At 37.7% G+C, this 23,934-nt stretch overlaps 1 protein-coding gene across 5 annotated transcripts in view; it reads right to left on the reverse strand.

The window, feature by feature from the left end:
• The window catches only part of LOC115231083 (PRKC apoptosis WT1 regulator protein), a 138,732-nt gene that overhangs the window by 13,755 nt on the left and 101,043 nt on the right, over positions 1-23,934 (reverse strand). For 4 of the 5 annotated variants that reach the window (XM_029801178.2, XM_029801173.2, XM_029801197.2 and 1 more), the window contains 2 exons: positions 14,039-14,576; positions 4,204-4,308 (listed from right to left, as the gene is read on the reverse strand). In XM_029801178.2, coding sequence (XP_029657038.1) covers positions 4,204-4,308; positions 14,039-14,576 — 643 coding nt within the window. Of the gene's footprint in view, positions 1-3,003; positions 3,035-4,203; positions 4,309-14,038; positions 14,577-23,934 lie in introns of all 5 variants that reach the window. The other variant, XM_029801184.2, reaches the window with a different exon arrangement.

The following is a 23,934-nucleotide window of genomic DNA, read 5'->3' on the forward strand; positions in this document are numbered from 1 at the left end:
CCTACATATGTGAACAAAGCTTTCATGTAGAGTGTATTTCAGCAAACTATATTGTCAGTAGCTGTTTTGACAATGAAATATTTCAAATATTTCTACGACATTTGTCTTTGTACTGCTTCTTATCCATTTTTTTTTCATACTAAAAGTCAAGGAGGTAGTTTTTGTTGCAAATGCTGACATTTGTATATTGTTGGATAGGTGATTTTACACGTATAAACTCTTTCGCTTTATGAAGATCCAAGTTCTCACTTTAAAATCTTAGATTCAATGCCTTATATCAAAAGTTATTATGATCATCATTACCATTTGATGTCTATTTTTCCATGCTGATATGGATTGGACAGTTTGATCGGAAGTAGTGGGCCAGAGGATTGCACCAAGCTTCAGTGTTTGCCTTGACATAGTTTCTATGACTCGATGCCCTTTCTAACACCAACCACTTTACAGAATGTACTAGGTGCTTTTCATGTGGCACCAGCACCAGTGAGGTCACCAAGTAACTCACATAACGCAGCTCCTCTGCTGAGAGAAGTGTAATACTGAGGGAAGTACCTCATCAATTAGGAGGAAATACATGGATGCCAAGGAGTTAGTTAATAATGTACTGAGAATGATAAAAAAAATTCTAAAAACGAAAACTCTACAAGATATGATTTGTTTAAAATCTATTTTGGATTTTGATTTGTGAAGGATTACAAACTTAATCAACCTCAATAAGTTTCATAATTTCCAAGAGACTGGACTCATCAACAGTCTAGTCTCTCTGGCTACAATATATTATTACAGCAGAGTAACTATAACTAAATTATTATTTTCTTCATTGATTGTGTTCATATGATAATGTTTCATATGATAAAATCTTAATTCAGATACAAAAAAAGAAAACCATATATTTTTCTTTATTGCTTTACATTCATCATTTGTTGCTAATGAACAAATGCAGTTAAGTTCTGCTTGAGATAACCCATGACAGTAGGGTAATTAATCAAACAAAGCATTTAATCACTGTTTCTACTGATGATTAATTCATCTTTGTTGTAGGGCATCATGTCCTAAAGTTTAACATTTAGAAGATAGAGTTTATTACTAACAAGACAGCATCCAAAGAGCCACACCCGATTATTTCATTCCAGAATGAAATGACTTCTGTTATAGGTCTGTTTGATCAAAGTTGACCTGGTGCTAAATAATAAGGTGCCACCAGCTGACACTCACAACCAAGTCCTGGTTTGGTAGCATGTACCATACTTTCAATAATTGTTTTGGATTCCTATGTAATCATGAGCAGACACACACAAAATGTGGCAGATGGAAGAAAAGGGGGCTACACTAGCACTCAGCTGGTACTTATTGCAGCTGAATAGATTGGAGCAATGTGAAATAAAGTACCTTGCTCAAAGACATAACACACTGCCTGGTCCAGGAATTGAACTCACATCCTAATCATACCAAGCTGAACCCCCTAACCACACAACCTCATGGCTAAATAATAACAACCACATTTAATTAATCAATGCTTCAGATGAATAAAACAGGGACTTGAGCAAAAGAAACAAGCTCAATCTCAAGTATTAGATGAAGATTCATTAGTCTGTCTCACTGATACAATATAAAACTTAATGAGATGACTTCACAAACTAGCTTGTCATTTTTGTGCCAGAAAATAAGAAAAGGTTGATCTCTTTATATTCAGATATGTTTACAGAATTTTAAATAACACTCCTATTCTTTTTGTAGCTAAAAAAGATGCTTCTGTTTTTAGTGTCGAAATAAACATCAGTAGGCTTTGTATTCAAACGTTAAAAAAAAAAAAAACAGATAAAGGAAAGAAAACAATGCATCTGATTCATTTTGTTCCAACCTAAACACAAATATGCACATGTGCACACACATACACACACAAAAGCATGTGCATGCATACATATCTGCACACAGACTTAGATTGATCAGAAAAACTATTTTAGAGCTGATATCACAATAACTATAGCAGTTCAGCATTATACCCACAATTAACAATAGGAAAGAGATACAGGTATAAAACCTAGTGTATGAGTGGTGCTGTGTTAGGTGCAGAAACACGTAGAATAACATTGCTGTATTACAGACAGCATTGAACATAAAAGTGAATAATGACAATTCCACTCTTTAACACAATACCTACTTGCCTGAAACAAATACTGGTGCCATAAGGCATAAAACTGGCTGATTTACAGTATTTAAATTAAAACCTTGTATCATAATTTTTATGTAAAACTTTTTATTAATTTATGTTCCAAACACCTGCTTAATTAATACTTTCATTATTTTACTAAATCCTTCCACTTGAGTATTTCATTAGAAATGTAATCACATAGTGACAAGAGTGAAGTAACACAGTTGAAATTAGTTTCCCATTATAAACTCTTTAAAAGATTCTATATATTTGTGTTGTCACCTTGGGTGAAACTCCATTAAAATAAATGTTAAATTTCAGGGAAAATATTTTCCTTAGTGAAGGTGGTGGATTGCAAGGTGCAGTAGTAGGTTTCTAGTGAGTATTCAACTTTATTGACATTGCTAATGCACTTTGGAAAGACATTAAAAATGCAGCGTCTTCAAGCTACCTTCCTTACAGCTAAGGGGTACTTAAAACAAAACAAACCATAAGTGTTTATTTTAACAAATATATACAACCATGACAGAATTATATATACAACACAGATTGTTAAAGTGAGAGAAAAGAAGAGGGTAGAGAAAGATATGTATACAGAAAGAAAGAGGGACAGAAAGAGGTAGAAAGACAGAGAAAGAGATGCAGCCGGGCAAGGCAGTAAGGTGAAAGTGACTGCTTGCTCAGGGCTGACCTGGGACTATATAACAACAACAACAACAATCAGAAGTAGTCTGGGCAAGGCAAATATCAAGCAAGATGGTTTACAAGTGGACATGCTGCAGTTTAGTCACACAACTACACACACTGATGTTCCACTAATATTCAATCCATGCGGGTGAAATTTTTTTTACCTGCATATTCCACATGTATTGGTCAGTGTTGCTGTACAGGGAAAACAGGCAAAAAAAATTGAAGACGAAGCAAACACAAATTTCTAGAAATTTCTATACGGACATTGTAAAAATATTTGTTTAAAGGATTCATTACAATTTTAGTAACTGAGAAGATATAAAATAAATATAATGAAATAAAACTTTACATTAAACAAATGGTATATGCCATCTGGAGAATATGTAACACAGTAATAACTGATAATTTTCCCAAGTATCACGCTGTGCAATATTTTAGATATCAGACTAACAGATAGAAAAGCATGATTATTTTCTTATTTTTTACAATATGATTTTGTATAAGGCCATTCGAAAGAAAATCTTCACAAATCAAGTAATAGATTTTGACAGTCAAGAAATTACATATTTTTACTGTAGGAGATCAATCATAATAAAACTAAACTACTATTTATTTACTTTGAATATTTTCAGGACATATGATCAATCTAATTTATAGATTCGTCTGGGCAAAAAAGTTCATTTTTGTAGGTATAATTAGTGGGATTTATAATGGCATTTTGTCAACACTATAACACTCTTCACTAATTATAATCTCTTTTAAATAACTTTCTTAAAGTAAAATATGTTCAACATAAATATCAGAATATATCCATTAACTGACATAACTACCTTAATTCATTAAAACAAACATAAAATACAAAGTTACTTAATTAAAAAAAAAAAAATATTGAAATAATTTCAGTTGAATTTTACTTATAAGTATAATGTATTTGTTGTAAATTTTACAGAAAATATATATTTCATTTAATTTATATTTTCAAAATAATATAATTTACCTGATGAATATTTTCAGGACAATATATTTTATATGGTTATATATATTTCCAAGTCAATTTTTATCAAAGTATATTTTGAGGACAGTATAATTTACTTGATGTATATTTTTCAAGAACTTTTGCAATATAATTGAAATGCTTGAATGTACAATTGGGATCGATATATTATATTTCTGGCAAATTTTCAGGACAGTATATATTTAATCTATGACATACTTTCAAGATCATCTTTTTACTCCTTTAATCTTGGGAAATAAATTTCCTGAAAAATTGGCCAACACACGAAAATTTTTTCAAAGAATCATCTATAAATCTGTTACAACTGACATTGTTTGAAGATGATCACAAGTATCTATCATCTTACCTTGTTCAGAAGTGCTATTTCTTTTTCTAACTCAGCAATCCGTCGATCTTTGTCATCAAGTAATTTTATAAGGCGTCGGTTCTCTTCACGCTCTCGGTTGAGGAGCTGAAAACAAAAATAAAAAGTGATTTTTATCATTTATTTTCCTATTGTTACTATTATCATTATAAATAGGTGCAGGCAAGGCTGTGTAGTTAAGAAGTTTGCTTCCCAACCACATGGATTCTGGTTCAGTCCCACTGTATGGCACCTTGGGGAAGTGAGAAACTGAAAGAAGCCCATTATATATATATGTTTGTTATATTGCCTTATAAGGGGCTAAACATAGAGGTGACAAACAAGGACAGACAAACGGATTAAGTCGATTATATTAACCCCAGTGCGTAACTGGTACTTAATTTATCAACCCCAAAAGGATGAAAGGCAAAGTCGACCTCGGTGGAATTTGAACTCAGAACGTAGCAGCAGACGAAAGACCACTAAGCATTTCGCCCAGCGTACTAATGATTCTGCTAGTTCACATATATAATATGTTTGTGTCATCTAGTCTTGACATTGTACTAGTTGTTAACAAGACTGTCACACAAAATGTCATAAATTTCCAATATTCTGCAAAATCATGTCTGGTCATGGGGAAATAAATATCTTACTAAGAAAAAAATGAAGGTTGACAATAAGTAGGGTGTCTAGTAATAGAAAATCTACTTCAATAAATTTCATCCAACCCATGAAAGTATGGGAAAGTAGAAGTTAAAACAATGATGATCATTATTATATATATATTTTTTCACTTTAATTCATTATCTATATCCATCATTTCCAGTGTTACCATCTAGTAACAAGTGAAGACATAACCAAGAGAAATGACTCAGCACTAACTTCACAAAATAAGTGAAGTTAGTGCTGTCATACATTATTTAGGAAGGAAAAAAAAATTTCAAACCATCTAATAAAACTATGGTGGAGGCGCAATGGCCCAGTGGTTAGGGCAGCGGACTCGCGGTCGGAGGATCACGGTTTCGATTCCCAGACCAGTTGTTGTGTGTATTTATTGAGTGAAAACACCTAAAAGCTCCATGAGGCTCCGGTGGTGACCCCTGTTGTACTCTTTCTCTACAACTATCTCTCACTCTCTCTTGTTTCTTGAGTAACACTGTGATGGACTGGCATCCCATCCAGCTGGGGGGAACACATACGCCACAGAAACTGGGAAACCGGGCCCATGAGCCTGGCTAGGCTTGAAAAGGGTGATGTTACGTTTAATAAAACTATGTAGTGAGGAGAATTATAAAGTTGCTCAATGACTAATACTGATAACATCTGATTTTGACAAGAGGAGACAACACTAGGCATGTTTCCATGTTTATCACACTTTCTTGGGGAAGCAAATTCAGCCTAACAAGTTAAAGAATCACTATACTGGTGTACAATAACGAACAAAAATAAGCATCAAAAGTTATCCTAAGTTACTGAGGAAAATTAGAGACACCATTTGCACACAAATGAACAACAGTAAAGTTAGCACCATCATATTGTGCTAATATTTTGCCGTCTTCATTACATAACTTTTATTAATTAAAATAGCCATCTGTGTATCATACTTAATGTATACACAGTTGATAGCCAGTTATTGCCATATTTGTCTTAAGATAACATATCTTATGAACATTTTGCGCTAAAAATGCAATAAACATCAGAGAAAGTGAGACAAAAAAATTCATACCAGCTGCAGCAGCAGCCAGTGTGAAGCCAGATGCATTTTGGCATTTTGGGGCCTTTTCGTAACATAAGTGAATGTTTTATTCATTTTTCCCTATAGCAGAGATCATGAATTTTTGTCCAAGCATGTGGCTGGCTGCAAGTATGCACCACTGCAAAAGCTCAGTGAGCCTAAAATGAATCTGGTGCTGGGTGTAATTTCTGTATCTCTCTCTGGTATTTATCACGTTTTGAAAACAAGTCCGTAAGTGATGTTATCTCAGTACAAATACTGCAGCAACTGGCCTATCAACATTGTATACACAGTATGTATGATATATAGCTATTTTAATTAAATACTGCCTCAGCTGTGTACACCTGACTTTCATTAATTAATTCATTTTTTTTCTTTTTCCTCATTAAGTATGACGGTACTATCTTGGCTGATGGATTAACTTACAATGTTACATAATATACATGCTACACACAAACCACACACACATAAATAATTAACTAAAAAAACAACTAAAAGTAGACAAGACAAAAATACAATACAACATTTAAGAAAATATATAATGTACAAGGTCTTTCATGAAGACAATGCTCTCTGAAAAGTATAATGAGCAGTGCAGTTAAGGAAAAATGTTTTGTATTTCATGCAACTTGTTGCCAGCTATTTGACAGACTGGTCGGCACGTTTTCTCATTAACCCAAGCACAATAACCACTACAGGAATTGTTGGTTCTTGTCTTGTTTTTTTTTTTTTTAAATGTTGCAACAGTTTTGTTATTTATATCTTCAACTCATTGTACTTTGCTAATTTGTGAAACTTCTTTGCAGTGTAGTAGTTGTTTGTAAAGTGAAAGAGGGATGAAAGCCATAACTATAAATAGGCATCATATCTAGTCCTTACTTTTCACTATTGCGTTTGGACTTGAATACATATTGTTGTTGTCTCTTTTAACCTCTGCCAATATATTAATTACATGTTCATGGTACACACCTGCCATACCCTTGAAGCACAAGGATCCTTCTCCCAAGTATTTAATTAAATGCATTATTATAAGGATATAACACTCTAATCCACTAATTTAATGTGACTAGACAAAGAGGCATATTGTGTTGGGGCATACCAGGATTCTATAATTTCACTTTTCTGTCTCATATCAATGTTTGTAATATTGAATTTCACAAAACACATTGCACAGAATTTATAAATTTTAGCCTTATCTTTACATAATGCATTCATCATCATCATCATCATCGTCGTTTAACGTCCGTTCTCCATGCTAGCATGGGTTGGACGGTTCGACCGGGGTTCTGGGAAGCCAGAAGGCTGCACCAGGCTCCAGTCTAATTTGGCAATGTTTCTACAGCTGGATGCCCTTCCTAACGCCAACCACTCCGTGAGTGTAGTGGGTGCTTTTTACGTGCCACCTGCACAGGTGCCAGGCGGGGCTGGCAACGGCCACGGTCAGATTGGTGTATTTTATGTGCCACCGGCACGGAAGCCAGACGGGCGGTGCTGGCATCGGCCACGAGTTGGATAGTGCTTTTTACGTACCAGTGCTTTTTACGTACCACCAGACCAGGGATCCTGGCTGGTTCAATTCGATTTCGATTTCGCTTGCCCCAACATGTCTTCACAAGCAAAGGGGGTTGGCAAGGGTGCCTGTCGTACGGTCGCATTGGAGTATTTTACGTGCCACGGCCACGAGTCGGATAGTGCTTTTTACGTACCACCAGACCAGGGATCCTGGCTGGTTCAATTCGATTTCGATTTCGCTTGCCCCAACATGTCTTCACAAGCAAAGGAGGTTGGCATGGGTGCCTGTCGTACGGTCGCATTGGAGTATTTTACGTGCCACGGCCATGAGTCGGATAGTGCTTTTTACGTACCACCAGGCCAGGGATCCTGGCTGGTTCAATTCGGTTTCGATTTCGATTTCGCTTGCCCCAACATGTCTTCGCAAGCATGGGGGGTTGGCATGGGTGTCTGTCGTCGGATGAGGTTCTATATCGACTTCGCTTGCCTCAGCCGGTCTTTGTGTCCAAGGGAGGGAAGGCATTCATAAGTGGGCTGGGCTCACTTGTCCTGCCTGGTCTTCTCACGCACAGAATACTTCCAAAGGTCTCGGTCTCTGGTCATTTCCTCAGTGAGGCCTAAAGTTCGAAGGTCGTGCTTCACCACCTCGTCCCAGGTTTTCCTGGGTCTACCTCTCCCACGGGTTCCCTCAACTGCTAGGGATTGGCACTTTCGCACACACCTATCTTCATCCATTCTCGCCACATGACCATACCAGCGCAATCGTCTCTCTTGCACACCACAACTGATGCTTCTTAGGTACAACATTCTCTCAAGGTGCAAACGCTCTGGCGAGTATGTACACTGACATTACACATCCATCGGAGCATACTGGCTTCATTCCTCACGAGCTTACGCATGTCCTCAGCAGTCACGGCCCATGTTTCGCTGCCATGTAGCATGGCTGTTCGTACACACGCATCATACAGTCTGCCTTTTACTCTGAGCGAGAGGCCTTTAGTCACCAGCAGAGGTAAGAGCTCCCTAAACTTTGCCCAGGCTATTCTTATTCTAGCAGTTACACTTTCAGCACACCCACCCCCACTACTGACTTGGTCACCTAGATAACGGAAGCTATCAACTACTTCTAGTTTTTCCCCCTGGAAAGTGACGGAAGTTGTTTTCTGCAGATTTTCGGAGGTTAATGCTCCCGAGCATCTGCCACATACAAAAACTATCTTCCCAGTTAGCCTACCTTTGACATTGCTGCACCTCTTATGTGTCCATAGCTTACACTGGGTACATCTTATAGAGTTTCTACCTACACCTTTTCTACAGATCGAGCAGGGCCATCTTCCTGAAGATATTTGTGGATTGTCTACCTTTCTACTTATTAGTACTTTGGTTTTAGCTAGGTTGACTCTAAGGCCCCTTGATTTTAAACCCTCCTTCCACACCTGGAACTTCTCCTCCAGTTCTGATAGTGACTCAGCAATAAGAGCAAGGTCGTCAGCGTAGAGGAGCTCCCAGGGACAGCCTGCCTTGAATTCCTCCGTAATTGCCTGGAGTACTATGATAAATAGGAGGGGGCTGAGTACTGAACCCTGGTGGACCCCAACCTCTACTTTGAATTCTTCTGTGTACATGTTGCCAACCCTAACCTTACTTACGGCATCTCTGTACATGGCTTGCACAGTCCTCACCAGCCATTCATCTATCCCTAGTTTCCTCATTGACCACCAGATAAGGGATCGGGGGACCCTATCAAAAGCTTTCTCCATGTCAACGAAAGCCAGGTACAGGGGCTTATCTTTGGCTAGGTATTTCTCCTGCAGCTGCCTTACCAGGAATATAGCATCAGTGGTGCTTTTCCCTGGCACGAACCCAAACTGCATCTCATCTAAACTAACTCTCTCTCTAATTAGTTGGGCTATGACCCTCTCCGTAACCTTCATTGCATTATTTGTGGTTATTTATTTTAATTTTGTATTGTGCAGGTGTGGATAAGTACAAACAAGACTGTGTGGTTAAGAAGACTGCTTCATGACCATGTGGTCTTTGGTTCAGTCTCACAGCATGGCACCTTGAGCAAGTGTCTTCCAGTATAGCCACAGGCTACTGAAAACCCTGTGAGTGGAATTTGGTAGACAGAAACTAAAAAGAAGCCTGTAGTCATCATCATCATCGTTTAACGTCCGCTTTCCATGCTAGCATGGGTTGGACAGTTCAACTGGGGTCTGGGAAGCCAGAAGGCTGCACCAGGCCCAGTCTGATCTGGCAGTGTTTCTACAGCTGGATGCCCTTCCTAACGCCAACCACTCCGTGAGTGTAGTGGGTGCTTTTTACGTGCCAGACAAGGCTGGCAAACGGCCACGATCGGATGGTGCTTTTTACGTGCCACCAGCACGGAGGCCAGTCGGGGCGGGGCTGGCAACAGCCACGTTCAGATGGTTCTCTTACGTGCCACCGGCACTGGTATCACAGCTACAATTTCCATTTATGTTGATTACAAAAGTATATGTGTGAACCAGATTTTTAGTTTCTTCAACAATATAGGTACAGGTATGGCTGTGTGGTGAAGAAGGCTTGCTTTGCAATCACATGGTTTCATGTTCAGTGTCTTCTACTATAGCCCCCAACCCAACCAAAGCCTTGTAAGTGAATCTGTGTGTGTGTTTGTATGTATCTTTGTGTTTATGTTTGTCTTCTCCCAGCATTGTTTATTAACTTGTTTTGGTTTGTTTACATACCCATAACTTAGCAGTTCAGCAAAAGAGACCAACAGAATAAGTACCAGGGTTGATTTGTTCAATTAAACCCTTCAAGGTAGCATCCAAGCATGGTCACAGTCCAATGACTGAGACGACTAATAGAATATTTATAATCTAACACATGTCTGAAAGATACATAGACACAGTCAGGTTTCCACACATCTAACAACTTCCACTCCTAAGACATTTGTTGGCATAAAGGTATAGTAGAAGACACTTGCCTAAGGTGTTGTGCAGTTCAATCAAACTGAAGACCACTTGGTTGTGAAGATGAATTTCTTAAACAGTTCATTGTCAATGCATTTCAGTGTCCAATAATAACTTATCCTTTCACATGTGAGGGGATTTTTTTTCCCTATTCTCTAACTAAACCATGAAATAATTCTGTCTTCCACCAGCAAGTGGGTTTTCTATCTTTTTCTAACCTGTTCTATCACTACAACTCATCTATCAAGATAACAAAACGATGTTCATTGTTGATGTCAACATCATTATTATCATTTTATATCCACTTTTCCTTTCTAGCATGGGTTGGATGGGTCATCACTGTCTGAGTCTCTTCTTATTCAAAGTTATTGCCCTTCCTAGTTGGGTATGAATAATGTAGCAACAAGAAGAGCAACCAGCCATTAAAAAACACACCAAAAAAAGATGACATGAAACAACAAGGACTGGTGGGTTTTTTGGGTTTTTTTTAAATATTTATCTTGATGATAAAAGGGTCACAATAAATGGTGTGACTCTGCAATAGAATAGATCATCCAACCCATACCAGAAAAACAGATGTACAACAATGATGATGATGATAATGATAGTCCAATGAAGGCGAAGCAGGCCAAATCTTCAAAGTCACTGTCAATACTATTCTTGTTTATGAATAATTGCATTTCTGACAGTCAGTGGGCGGACAGCTGATTAGTACTTAAATCATGAAGTGACATATAATATTCAACAGAAAGCAGACTCATATTATTGTTGAAGTCACTTCCTCAATACTAAGGAATTCTCTTGTGAAATACCTTTTAAACAACACTTAGTAAATAGTAAGTCTTTTATATAAAAATGTAGATTTGATAGAACTCTAAATTGTTGGCACTCTGTCGGTTACGACAACAAGGATTCCAGCTGATCTGATCAACGGAACAGCCTGCTCGTGAAATTAATGTGCAAGTGGTTGAGCACTCCACAGACACGCGTACCCTTAACGTTGTTCTCGGGGAGATTCAGCATGGCACAGAGTGTGACAAGGCTGGCCCTTTGAAATACAGATACAACAGAAACAGAAAGAAAGAATGAGAGAAAGTTGTGGTGAAAGAGTACAGCAGGGTTCGCTACCACCCCCTGCCGGAGCCTCGTGAAGCTTTAGGTATTTTCGCTCAATAAACACTCACAACGCCCAGTCTGGGAATCGAAACCGCGATCCTACAATCGTGAGTCCGCTGTCCGTATCACTGGGCCATTGCACCTCCACATAGAACTCTAAATATTCACAGGATATTTACATAACTTCAAACAATATTCCGAAGATTTTCAGTTATTATAGTAGTATTAACAGTATATCCAACCTGTAGGAAGAATAAAGTCTTGCAGAATAGAAGTCATGCCATAACCTTGAAGTCAGTGAGAAAATAGATTTGTGTCATAACAAGATTTTCAAGAACATAGTACTTCTATAATGCAGGGGATGCTTGCATCTCCTTGTTGTGGTTTATTCCCCCAGGTCAACTCTGATCAAATAGATACAATGTATTAATATATAAAAAATATATTATATGATGTGTCCATCCATCTTCAATTCAGTAGGTTGTGACACAAGGGATACTTGGTTGCTATTTCTAGCAACTTCAGTGATTACATAGGATTTTTCCCCCTCCCTGAGGTCATATAATAAATATTTCTAACAAGAAAATCTGTACACTCAGGATATGCTAGATATATTGAAGTCATAAAATACTTGTGTTGCATTTATTTAATAAGAGATTTGATCAGAGTTTGCCTTGACACTGAAACAACTGTAGCAGTGTCATTACTGTCATTAAATGCACACACACACATTGTTGTATTCACTTTTTTTAATTAGTATTTTGTAAAAGATTTTATATACTATTAAGTATCTAAATATTTTGAAGATTTATGACCAGGTCACTGACATTCACAACTTAGTCTTAAATTTAATTACCTATTTGCAATTTATTATAAAACCCTGCAATCATCTAGTCTTAAATTAGCTATTTTTTGTTTATTACAATAACCTCTAATCACCATAATCATCACCAATATCATTTTAGCTTTACATATCTTTTTCCCATACTTGCATGGGTTGTAGGAATTATCTTATCAAATCAGTTCCTATTTAGAGTTACTGCCTTCCTAAATGAGTTGGAGACTCATCTTGCTCAGAGGTTCAGTTTTGGCATGGTTTCTACAAGTGACAAGACTGAAACATCTGAGTGAAATACACTTTTCTGATTCATTTAGGACGATGGTGACGACACCACTGCTGCTACCACCGCCACCATCATCATCAACACCTGGGCATGGCTGTCTCAAGTTCTAGGTCTCATAGGGCCAGCTACCTGGTTTCTGTGGTGTACAAGTGACCAAAATCATAACATTCCCTCTGAATGCAATGCCAATTCATCACAGGGTTACTCGTTTACAGACAAGTGGATTGGAGTAATGTGAAATGAAGTTTTTTTTAAATGAAGAACACGATGCTTCACCTGGTCCTGGAATCAAAACCATGATCTTGTGATTGTGAGTGCAACATCCTAACAACCAAGCCAGGCACCTTTACAACAGTGAATAAAAATGGACTTAAATGAGACAACCCATCTAACCCATGGCAGCAGGGAAAGAAAGGCTGATGAAAATGATGATGGTTATAGGTCTTTTGTAACTTATTACAAAGAGGTAATTTAAGATTAAGCTGTACGTGTCAAAAACCATCTCATAAATTACAAATATTTGTAATATATCTTATATACACATACATAAAAGGTAATTGTTGTTTTAAGCTGTTACTGCCTACCTTAGTGGCTTCAGCAACCGATGTGGATACTATGCAAAAGAGAAACAGTTAATTAGCAGCACATAACCAGTGTTGCTTGGTTCTTATTTTAGTACTATTATGCTTAGAATTTTTCAAACTAGTTAAACATCTGTTCTAAAACCATTCTGCATTTTCTATACTATTAATACACTCTGTATAGACAGTCATTTAAATATATGGCATTATTTTGTGAAACACTGTTTAGTTTTACATTACTATAATGTTTACTATATCATCATATTTCAGTTACTGAAGCATACTATTGCTAATCATTTAGAATAGACACATAGACAGAGATGTGTGGTTTGGAAGTTTGCTTTTCAGTCATATAGTTTCAGGCTCAGTTCCATTTTGTGGCAACATAGGCAAGTGTCTTATTCTTCAAGCTGGCCAAAGCTTTGAGTGGACTTGATAAACAGAAACTGAAAGACACTGGTCATATATATGTGTATGTATATGTGTGTGGTTGTACCTCTTTGTCTGACATTGTGTAATAGTTATGAATAAATATCACCATCAAACAAGCAGTGTCATTCATTTCCAATCTTCCATAGAAACATGTCTGGTTATGGGGAAATGTTACTTCGTTGGAAGTAAATAAAGGTGAGCAACAGAAAGGGAATTAACCACTGAAAAACATCTGCTTCAATGACTTCTGTCTGATCCATGTAAACCTGGAAAGGTGGACGTTAAAGTCATGGCAGCAGCAATAGATTGGTGATGACAATGACAACACAGAGAATCAAACAAACAAAATATAATTTTTATTAAAAGAAAAAAAAATCATACCTTATCTAATGAACATTCTTCTTGTGATTGTTGCTGTTGGGAACCTTGGCACCAGTTTTCTTTGTATGATTTCACATTGTAGTTTGGATTTTCTTTCAGAGATGGCAGATGGCTTTGGTTATAAGTAGACTGTGACTGCCAACTGTCCTGCACTTGGGAGGACTGACTTGAAACTGGATGCTGGTACTCACTATCTGGACAATGATGCAGGTCTCTTTTTTTTATCTGGGACTGTAATGTAGGCTCACGGGGAATCTTGCCAGATTCAATCTCTTTGTAGCGGGACATCACAGAAGAAGAGGATGAAGAAGAGTTGGAGCAAGTAGGAGTTTTAGATTCTTGGTCACTCCCCAATACTCGGAAACTAGAACTGGGTGGAGAGTAAGGACTTCGGGAACTTCTGTAGGGCTTGTAACTTGTCTTAGCACCTGATGATGCTGGCTCTGATTGACCAATCAGAGTTAGGTTAGTTTCTGATTGGCTAACTGCACTATCATAATCTTGATTATCTTCCAAGTCAGCATCGAGATCAGATGGGCTACAAGAAAAAAAAATAAAGAAATCAAATTGACACATTAATTAATTCTCAAATTATGATTTATTTAGGTTCAATCTCACTGCATGGTAACTTAGGCAAGTGACTTCTACTGTAACTCCAAGTCAACATAATCTCATCAGTGGATTTGGTAGACAGAAGCTGAAACAAGCTAGTTTTATATACAGCGCAAATTTGTGTTTCATCTTGACGTTACTGTCACGCTCATAAAAAAAAATCGAGTATTTCCAGTCTTCAGAGAAAACATATACAGTCATGGGGAAATATTACCTTACTTGGAAACAGGTAAGGGTTGGCAACTGGAAGGGCATCCAACCACAGAAGATCTGCCTCAATGAATTCCATTAGACTCATTCAAGCATGGAAAAGTGATGTGTAATCAATGGTGGTGATAATTGACATGTTGATCAATTTCCCTTTTTTTTTTAATTCTTTAATAGTTTTTCCATTGATATTTTATAATTCTTGATAAGTGATAATCAAACTGTACTTTTATATTCAGTGCACTTTATAGCAGATAAAAAATATTTGGGGATAATTTGGCATAAAATAAAGGAAAAAAATTGCATTACAAGATGTATTTACATGTTTTAGCCTATGAATATAAATGATTTAACCTAAACTTGTTTATTACTTTAGTAAATAAACAAACCATAAGAATTCAGTTTGCATTTTCTCCATCTTTTCAATATATAAAGGTCGATTGAAAAGTTTATAGGCTGACCAAGATACTCTCATAGAATATGACGAAATGAAGTTTATTTTTCAACATAGTCCCCGCAACCCTGTGCTCCACACACTTCTTCCATTGGTGTTGCAGTGCTTGGATCCCATTGGTGAAGAGGTTTTCATGTTGTTAGTCAAAAAAAGTCATCAACAACAAATATGATGTCATTATCACTACAATAACGGTTCCCAGCCAAGCGTTTTTTCATGTCAAAAAACAGATGATAGTCAGATGGGGTCAAATCAGGAGAATAGGGAGGGCAATCAACCTATTCAAAGCTACAGTCATGCACAGCAGCCATTGAAACCAAGAGCCTTTGTGCTGGAGCGTTGTCCTAATGAAACGACCCCTTTCATCAGTTTCCCTGGGCATCTGGTCTTGAAAGCTTTTCATAACTGCCACAGCAACTTGGCACAATACTCTCCTTCGATGGCATGGCCCCTTTGAAGATAATAAACACAAAGCCTCTTGCATTCCAAACAACTGAGTCCATTACCTTCCCTGTAGATGAAGTGACCTTGACCTTTGGAGCAGGTGAGGAGAGCTGTTTCTACTGCATCCATGGTCTTTTTGATTTTGCTCAAGGTGATGAACCCAACACTTATCCTGTGTTAGGATACATTCAAGGAAACCAGCTGGATCTGCCTCAAACAATTTCAGACATTCCTGTGATATAATCAGGCTGGAGCACTTTTAATCAAATGTCAGAAGATGTAGCACCCGAAGCCTTTGTCATGCCAAGTTCATTGTGCAGAATATTCTCAACTCACTCACGGTATATACTAATAGCATTGGCTACTTGATCAGTTGCCTGTCATCCATCACCATGTGGTGAACATGATCAATGTTTTCCTCAGTGGTAGCAGTTGCAGGATGTCCACACCTTGGGTAATCTTCAAAACTCTCCTTTACCCTCCAAAATTCAGCTGCCCACTTTAGCACTGTTGATAAAACTGGAGCATAATCCCCTAATGTAGCAACCTATTTCTTTATTACCCACAAGGGGCTAAACACAGAGGGGACAAACAAGGACAGACATAGGTATTAAGTCGATTACATCGACCCCAGTGTGTAACTGGTACTTAATTTATCGACCCCGTAAGGATGAAAGGCAAAGTTGACCTTGGCGTAATTTGAACTCACAACGTAACGCAGACGAAATACTGCTAAGCATTTCGCCCGGTGTGCTAACGTTTCTGCCAGCTCGCCGCCTAATGTAGCAACCGTGTCAGTATGAATGTCTTAAGGGGCTAAACTATTTTTCTACAGGTACTTGATAACACCATGATGCCAAATTGTGTCCGTTTTCAAGATGAGTTGCTGCTAGATACTTTTGAAGTCTTCTTTGAACAGTCAGATGTCAGTTTACCTGGAGAGTAACAATGCAATTATTAATAAGATGAGTTGAAATTCATGCATGCAAGATTTAACAGCTCCAGAATCACTCCTTCAAAGTCAGCCTATGAACTTTTCAGCCCACCCTCATAATTTCATTATTTTTGCAGTGCACCAAGATACATTTCACGGCATATCAATGAGCTGTAGAGCATCCAGCTATAGATATAGATACCATGCCAAAGTAGACAGTGGAGTATAATGCAATCCTTGGACCTTTCGGATCCTATCAAACCACCCAATTCATGCTAGTATAGAACAGAATGTTAAATGATGATGTAATAGATTGAAGTTGCAGCAGTGCATTGCTTTCCATCAGCTGAAATCTTAGTGATTTCAAGGGAGCCTAGAGGTCTTTTCAATACAACGCTACTGCCTGACAAGTTACAATGGTGATGAGGACAAGGAGTTTGCTTGTTTGACAAAAAGTTGTATGTGTGGTCCCTTTTCTTCTCATCACTATTGTGCTAGAATGATAAGGGCACTGGCATGGGTCAAGTATTTGTATCCAGTCTTTAATAATATGTTGTTTCTGTGACAAAACATTTAACTGTGGATGGCCCAGTCCATTTAGTTAACAAGAGAAATGTAGTTTATACTACAGGAAGCTGGATCACTGTATTGGTGCTTTGTTAGCTTGTTTCTTTTTGCCATCAAATCCTTTTATGGGAAAAAGAAACCCACATCCTAGGGGTAGTGAAAGTGAACTCTCAACCATTTAATACTTTAAAAAAGGGCTAGAAAAAGCCAACTGCAAGGAATGATTCTAATACACAGATGACCTATACAAAAATTAGTGGTAAAAGATTCACCTAAAATTAGATTCAATGAAGAGTTAGTTACCACCAAATAACCCAGATCCATCAATACTTCAGATATTTCCCTCAATTTATGCATACTGATTGGATGAGGTCACTTAATATAAAATCAAAAATAAGGACAAGTTCTATGTATACTCCTAAAACTCTTCTGATTTTTCTTTACACACAACATTTTTCAGTAGTTACATTCAAATTAAAATCTTCCATGACAATTTTAAGTCAGAATCCAGTGTTAAGTTCTAAACACCAGATTAATATTGATTAATTTCAATATTAGTTAAAACACATAAGTAGTGTATTTCACTGGAAATATTATCACAAAATAGTTAATGGTAGTTGTAAACTTAATTATCTTGCAGCAACATTAGAAACATTGCTAACACCTGGAAATACTGCAAAACATTTATTGAAAAACACTGCTTTAAATCAATGACTAATATATTCATGTGAGTCATTAATTCGATTTGCATGGCGACAACTGTTATGCCTCATCTTTAAATTATAACGACCTTCTGACCTAGCTTCCTTCCTGAGCCACTTGTGTCTATCCCATCTTTACCCCTTCTCTCTCCACAATGGTATTTCCCATCAACCACACCTCCACCTTTGTTCATTACTAGCTATATTCACCTCTATTCTTATCTCCAACCATCTCTCACTCTCCCTACACAATCTTTTGAACCAAACCCTCTCCTCAATCTACAGTCGGCATTCTCTTGTGCTCATCATGTACCCTAAAGGATTTGCTCTGGCATCCTACCATCTCTTCTTTCCAGTTACTCCTACCCTTATAAAATGTGAGGTAGCCATGTATCTTCACTATCGCAAGAAACCTGTACTTGTCCCTCTCAATCCCTGGTATAAAGTCACCTCTCTTCTCTCAAATACCCTCCCCCCACTTAGTTGAAGGGGATTTTCTTCCTCATTTTTCTTTCTTGTCTTGCAAGTCAATTGGCAACTTCACTGGTGCTGGGGGCTTGAGAAAAGTAACTGGCACAAGCTGTAAAGTGGTTGACATTAGGAAGGGCATCCAACCATAGAAACCATGGCAAAGCTGACACTGGAGCTCAACACAGCCCTGTGGCTTGCCAGAACTTGATGGAACTGTCCAACTCATTCCAACACAGAAAACAGATGTTAAATAATGATGATAATGATGACTAACAGATTTAGGGGTTGAAGGATATAGCAAAGGGGTAATAATCTCACATAAAAAATGTGCTCCTAGTTAAAAAAATGTTTTATTCAGATATACAACTAATATTTCATTTTATAGTATATTAGCTGCCATGATTTTCATGGCAGGGAAAGTATTAAACTTAAAAAATTCACTGATGCATAATCTCTGTGACCCCTTGTTCAAATAGACTGAACCAACTGTTCCTTCAATTACACTGATTCTATTTAGTACCAACTTCCTGTCCAAGATTGTTGGGGGGGGGGGCTTTTAAAATTTATTTTTTTATTTCTTTACCTTTAATATATCAACTGAAAAATTTAAGAAAAATGTTAACTACATTACACTCTTTTGATTACCTACATTCTATCCAATTTCTCATTCAAGGGAGTTTCATTGCTTGGAACTAATCTAACAAGTTCCAATCCTGATCAGTAAAAATTGTTGTTTTTCAATAAACATTTACCTATCTTAGTACTCATATTTGCCTCCATTTAAAACTCAATGGACCCTAACAGCCTTTATAGCTTTGTTTTGAGAAACTCGGTTATAAAAATATTAAAATGGAATGAGAAATCATTGAAGAATTTCTTTTGGGTGATTTTATATGAAACAAAAAATATAGACAAACAAAAGAGAAAGATATCATCATCATTTAACATCTGTCTTCCATGCTGGCATGGATTGGACAGAATCCAAGCTGGAAGACTATGTCAAGCTCCAGCATTGGCTTTAGCATGGTTTCTATAGCTGGATGCCCTACCTAATGCCAACCACTTTAGAGTACACTGGGTGCTTTTTTTCCATGGCACCAGCATTTTTAAGGTTACTGAGTAACTTGCAAGACAAGACCCCATCAGCTGAGAGAAAGTGTAGTATTGAGGGAGGTAGCTTTCTGCCAGATGTTAAGAGGTTGAACATGTCTTGTTGTAGGGAAGATGCATGGCTGCTTCTGCTGGAAAGGGAGAAAGGATGGTAGTGATGAGATATCAGGGCATATCCTCAAGGTACAAGAAGGTGGATATATGAGAGAGCAGAGACAAAGTTATCAAAGATGGGTAGGTTTGCGAGAGTGTGAAAAGAGACTGACAGGTGGTTAGAAATGGTGATAGAAGGCAGTGAAGGATTAATACAGGTGGAAGTGCAGCCAATGGTGAATCTCAGTTTGTGGGGAGAAGTAAGGTAACAGAAAATAGGAGTGGGTCCAGGAGGAGGAGGTAATAAGTGGCAGTGCATAAAGGGAGGGGTGGATAGATGAAAAATAGGGAGATGATGTGATGAGTGGGAAAGGGTGAAAGAGGTAATTGGACAGAATCAAGAGTCAAGAAAATTTGACTTGAAAAAATAATACATTTTAGAGATTCTATCTCACCACACCATATCCATTTATTGAAAAGTACCCATTACATTTCTGCAGTGGTTGGCATTAGGAAGGCCATCCAGCTGTAGAAACCATGTCAAATCAGATTGGAACCTGGTACAACTCTCTGACTCATCAGCTCCAGTCAAACTGTCTAACCCATGCCAGCAAGGAGAATGGATGTTAAATGGTGATGATGATGATGGATATGAATGATAATAGAATATAAGTAATCACTGACTAAAACATTGTCCCTTCACTTTTAGTTAAATTCTATTCTTTCGTAAGGAAATCCAAGAAAACATAGATGACTTTTGCATTATAATGGTTAACAAACACCATTACAAACCAAGGTTTACAAATTGTCCCTAACCCCTACTGTTATGTAATAGAAATTTATACAAGGTCAAAGAGTCACCAACTGACAGAGTTACACAGAAATCCAAGTAGTATAATAATCAGTCAACCACAACAGCATTTTTTTGCTTCGTATATAGGATATACATTATCAAACAATCATAAACTGTTATGACAAACTCACTAGTGCATGAAGTCAAGCATGTACAGGTGTACATAGACAGTCTAGAGACTGTTTCTTGGGTGTTACATTAGTGTTTTTATTACATTTTTTAAAACTAACTCATCAACATCATCATGATGACCACCCTTCAGCTGTTGTCACTGTCATCATCAATTTACTTCTACTTTCCAAACTGGCGTGAGTTGGATGAGTCGTCACAGTCCAAGTTGGGTTTTATTCAGAGTGACTACCCTGCTAGACACATCACATTAGATAACTAGGTCACACTTATACATTTCGTTTTGACATTGTTTCTACAGCTGGATGCCCAATTCAAAAGGTTAATTGTTCTTAGTCTGCTTTACATTTTTTGCACTATTTACATAATTCAATGTCATCTAACCAATAATTTAACATTTTGATATTACTTTATCAAATAAAACCAAAGCTCCCTTCACATGAGTGTACTGTAATACCCAACTATAATTTACATCCTGTATAATATAACAGAATTAAAAGAATATTCAATACATGAATTATAATGTATAGCAAAAAAAATCCCCCTCAATAACTGAATAATTAAATGTAATCCTAACAAAGAAACAAAATTCCACTAAATAAATATATTAACAGGGCACATAGTGCCTCGATGCGCATGATAGTCCACTAGATTCACTAGATGAATGGATAATACAATTAGATTTTTAGAAATATAATTTTAAGTTTTTTTAAATCAGTTAAAACCTCCTGTTTGAAATAGTAACTAAACCTCCATCAGGTCACAACTTACTGTCTGGGAAAAAGGAAGAACACATCAGATTATTCAGTCACACCAGATACACTGTGTGAGAAAATAAGATGGTCATGGTTGGAATACTTGATTAGAGCTAAAACCTAAAGACTATAGACTAAAGATCAACTATTTCTGAAAATGGTATTTCCCTGAAAACTGACAATTTTTAATATAAAATATTGATGGAAACTTGATGAATATTTCATCTTCTATTATAATTCTATTCACATCCAAGATACATAACAAAATATAAATCAACTCCAGAATGATAAAAAGCAAAGCTGACCCTGACAGGATTTGAACTCAAAATATAAACTAAATAATGCAAGCCATTTTGAACAAAAGCTAACATTTTCAGCAGTGAAGTCATCATCATCATCATCATTTAATCACTGCTTTCCATGCTGTCATGGGTTGGACAGTTTGACTGAGGACTGGCAAGCCAGATGGCTACACCAGGCTCCAATCTGATCTGGCAGAATTTCTACAGCTGGATGCCCTTCCTAACGACAACTACTCCAAGAGTGTAGTGGGTGCTTTTATGTGCCACCGGCATGAGGACCAGTCAAGCAGTACTGATAATGGCCACGCTCAAATGGTGTTTTTTACGTGCCACCTGCACAGGAGCCAGTCCAGTGACACTGGCAACGACCTCGCTCGAATGTTGTTTTTCACGTACCACCAGCACAAGTACCAGTAAGGCGGTGCTGGTAACGATCATGCTCGAATGGTGCTTTTTACGTGTCACTGGCACAGGAGCATCTCAGCGGCACTGACAAAAATTACGCTCGGATGGTGTTCTTAGTGCTCCACTAGCACAGCTGCCAGTCATGAAGTGCTGTCATCGAATTTGATCAACAGGTCTTTGCAAGCAGAGTTTAGTGTCTAATGAAGGAAAACTACACATAAGTGGGATTGTTACACCACTGGCATTGGCCACGGGTTATAGTCTCACTTGGCTTGCCAGGTCTTCTCAAGCACAGCATATTTCCAAAGGTCTCGGTCACTAGTCATTGCCTCAGTGAGACCTAATGTCCAAAGGTCATGCTTCACCACCTCATCCCTGTGTGAAAAAGTGTCACATCACTAGGGTGTGACACTTTTTCACACAGCTATCCTCATTCATTCTCACCACATGACCATACCAGCACAGTCATCTCTCTTGCACACCACATCTGATGCTTCTTAGGTTCATTCTCTCAAGGCACGCATAAGTGGACTGGTTATACCCCTAGCATAGGCCACAAGGTTATGGTCACACTTGCGCTTGCCAAGTCTTCTCAAGCACAGCATATTTCCAGAGGTCCCAGTCACTAGTCATTGCCTCGGTGAGGCCCAATGTTTGAAGGTTATGCTTCACCACCTCATTCCAGGTCTTCCTGGGTCTACCACTTCCACAGGTTCCCTCAACTGCTAGGGTGTGGCACTTTTTCACACAGCTATCCACATCCATTCTCGCCAAATGACCATACCAGCGCAGTCATCTCTCTTGCACACCACATCTGATGCTTCTTAGGTCCAACCTTTCTCTCAGGGCACTAACACTCTGTTGAGTATGCACACTGATATTACACATCCAGCAGAACATACTGGCTTCGTTCCTTGCAAGCTTATATATGGCTTCAGCAGTCACAGCCCATGTTTCACTGCTATGTAGCATGGCTGTTCGTACACATGCGTCATACAGTCTACTTTTTACTCTGAGCAAGAGGCCCTTTGTCACCAGCAGAAGTAGGAGCTCTCTGAACTTTGCCCAGGCTATTCTTATTCTAGCAGCTACACTTTCAGAGCACCCACCCCAACTACTGACTTGGTCACCAAAGTAATGGAAACTATCAACTACTTCTAGTTTTTCTCCCTTGAATGTGGCAGAAGTTGTTCTCTGCACATTTTCAGTGTTTATTGCTCCTGAGCATCTGCCACACGCAAAAACCAAATCTTACCAGTTAGCCTTCCTTTGATATTGCTGTACCTCTTGTGTGCCCCATAGCTTACACTGGGTACATCTTATAGAGTTTCTACCTATGCCTTTTCTACAGATTGAGCAGGGCCGTACTTACTATTAGCATGGTTTTACAACTAGATGGACTGAGCCAGTTAAAGAGACTTAAATATGGACATGACCAAGTAGCATTGATTAGAGAGAAATTAACTCCAGCAAATCATGATAACATATTCATTTAAGCAGTAGCAGGTCTTATCATCATCATTTTAACATCCATCCTTCAGGTGACAGAAACTATAGCTATATGCATACATGTATGTGTGCATTTGTGTGTCTGAGTGTGGTGAATTTTTTTTATGTTGGATTTAAATATAGTTGAATAACAAACAACAGCAATATTCTCAACAATAAATGTCTTTTATAACCCAATGCTGGCAAACAACCAAATTATAACAAAGATCTTCAGAATTAAAATAGCTTAAATAGTTTCAAGCCAACATTTCAGCATTTCTGAAGAGGGGAAAACTCACAAATCTATTTTAAAAGATAATTTATTTATCTTGTTCTTTTTTTAATAAACAATCTGCATAGGAGAGAAAGAG

This window comes from Octopus sinensis, linkage group LG2 (genome assembly GCF_006345805.1).
Source record: "Octopus sinensis linkage group LG2, ASM634580v1, whole genome shotgun sequence".
NCBI lineage: Eukaryota > Metazoa > Mollusca > Cephalopoda > Octopoda > Octopodidae > Octopus > Octopus sinensis.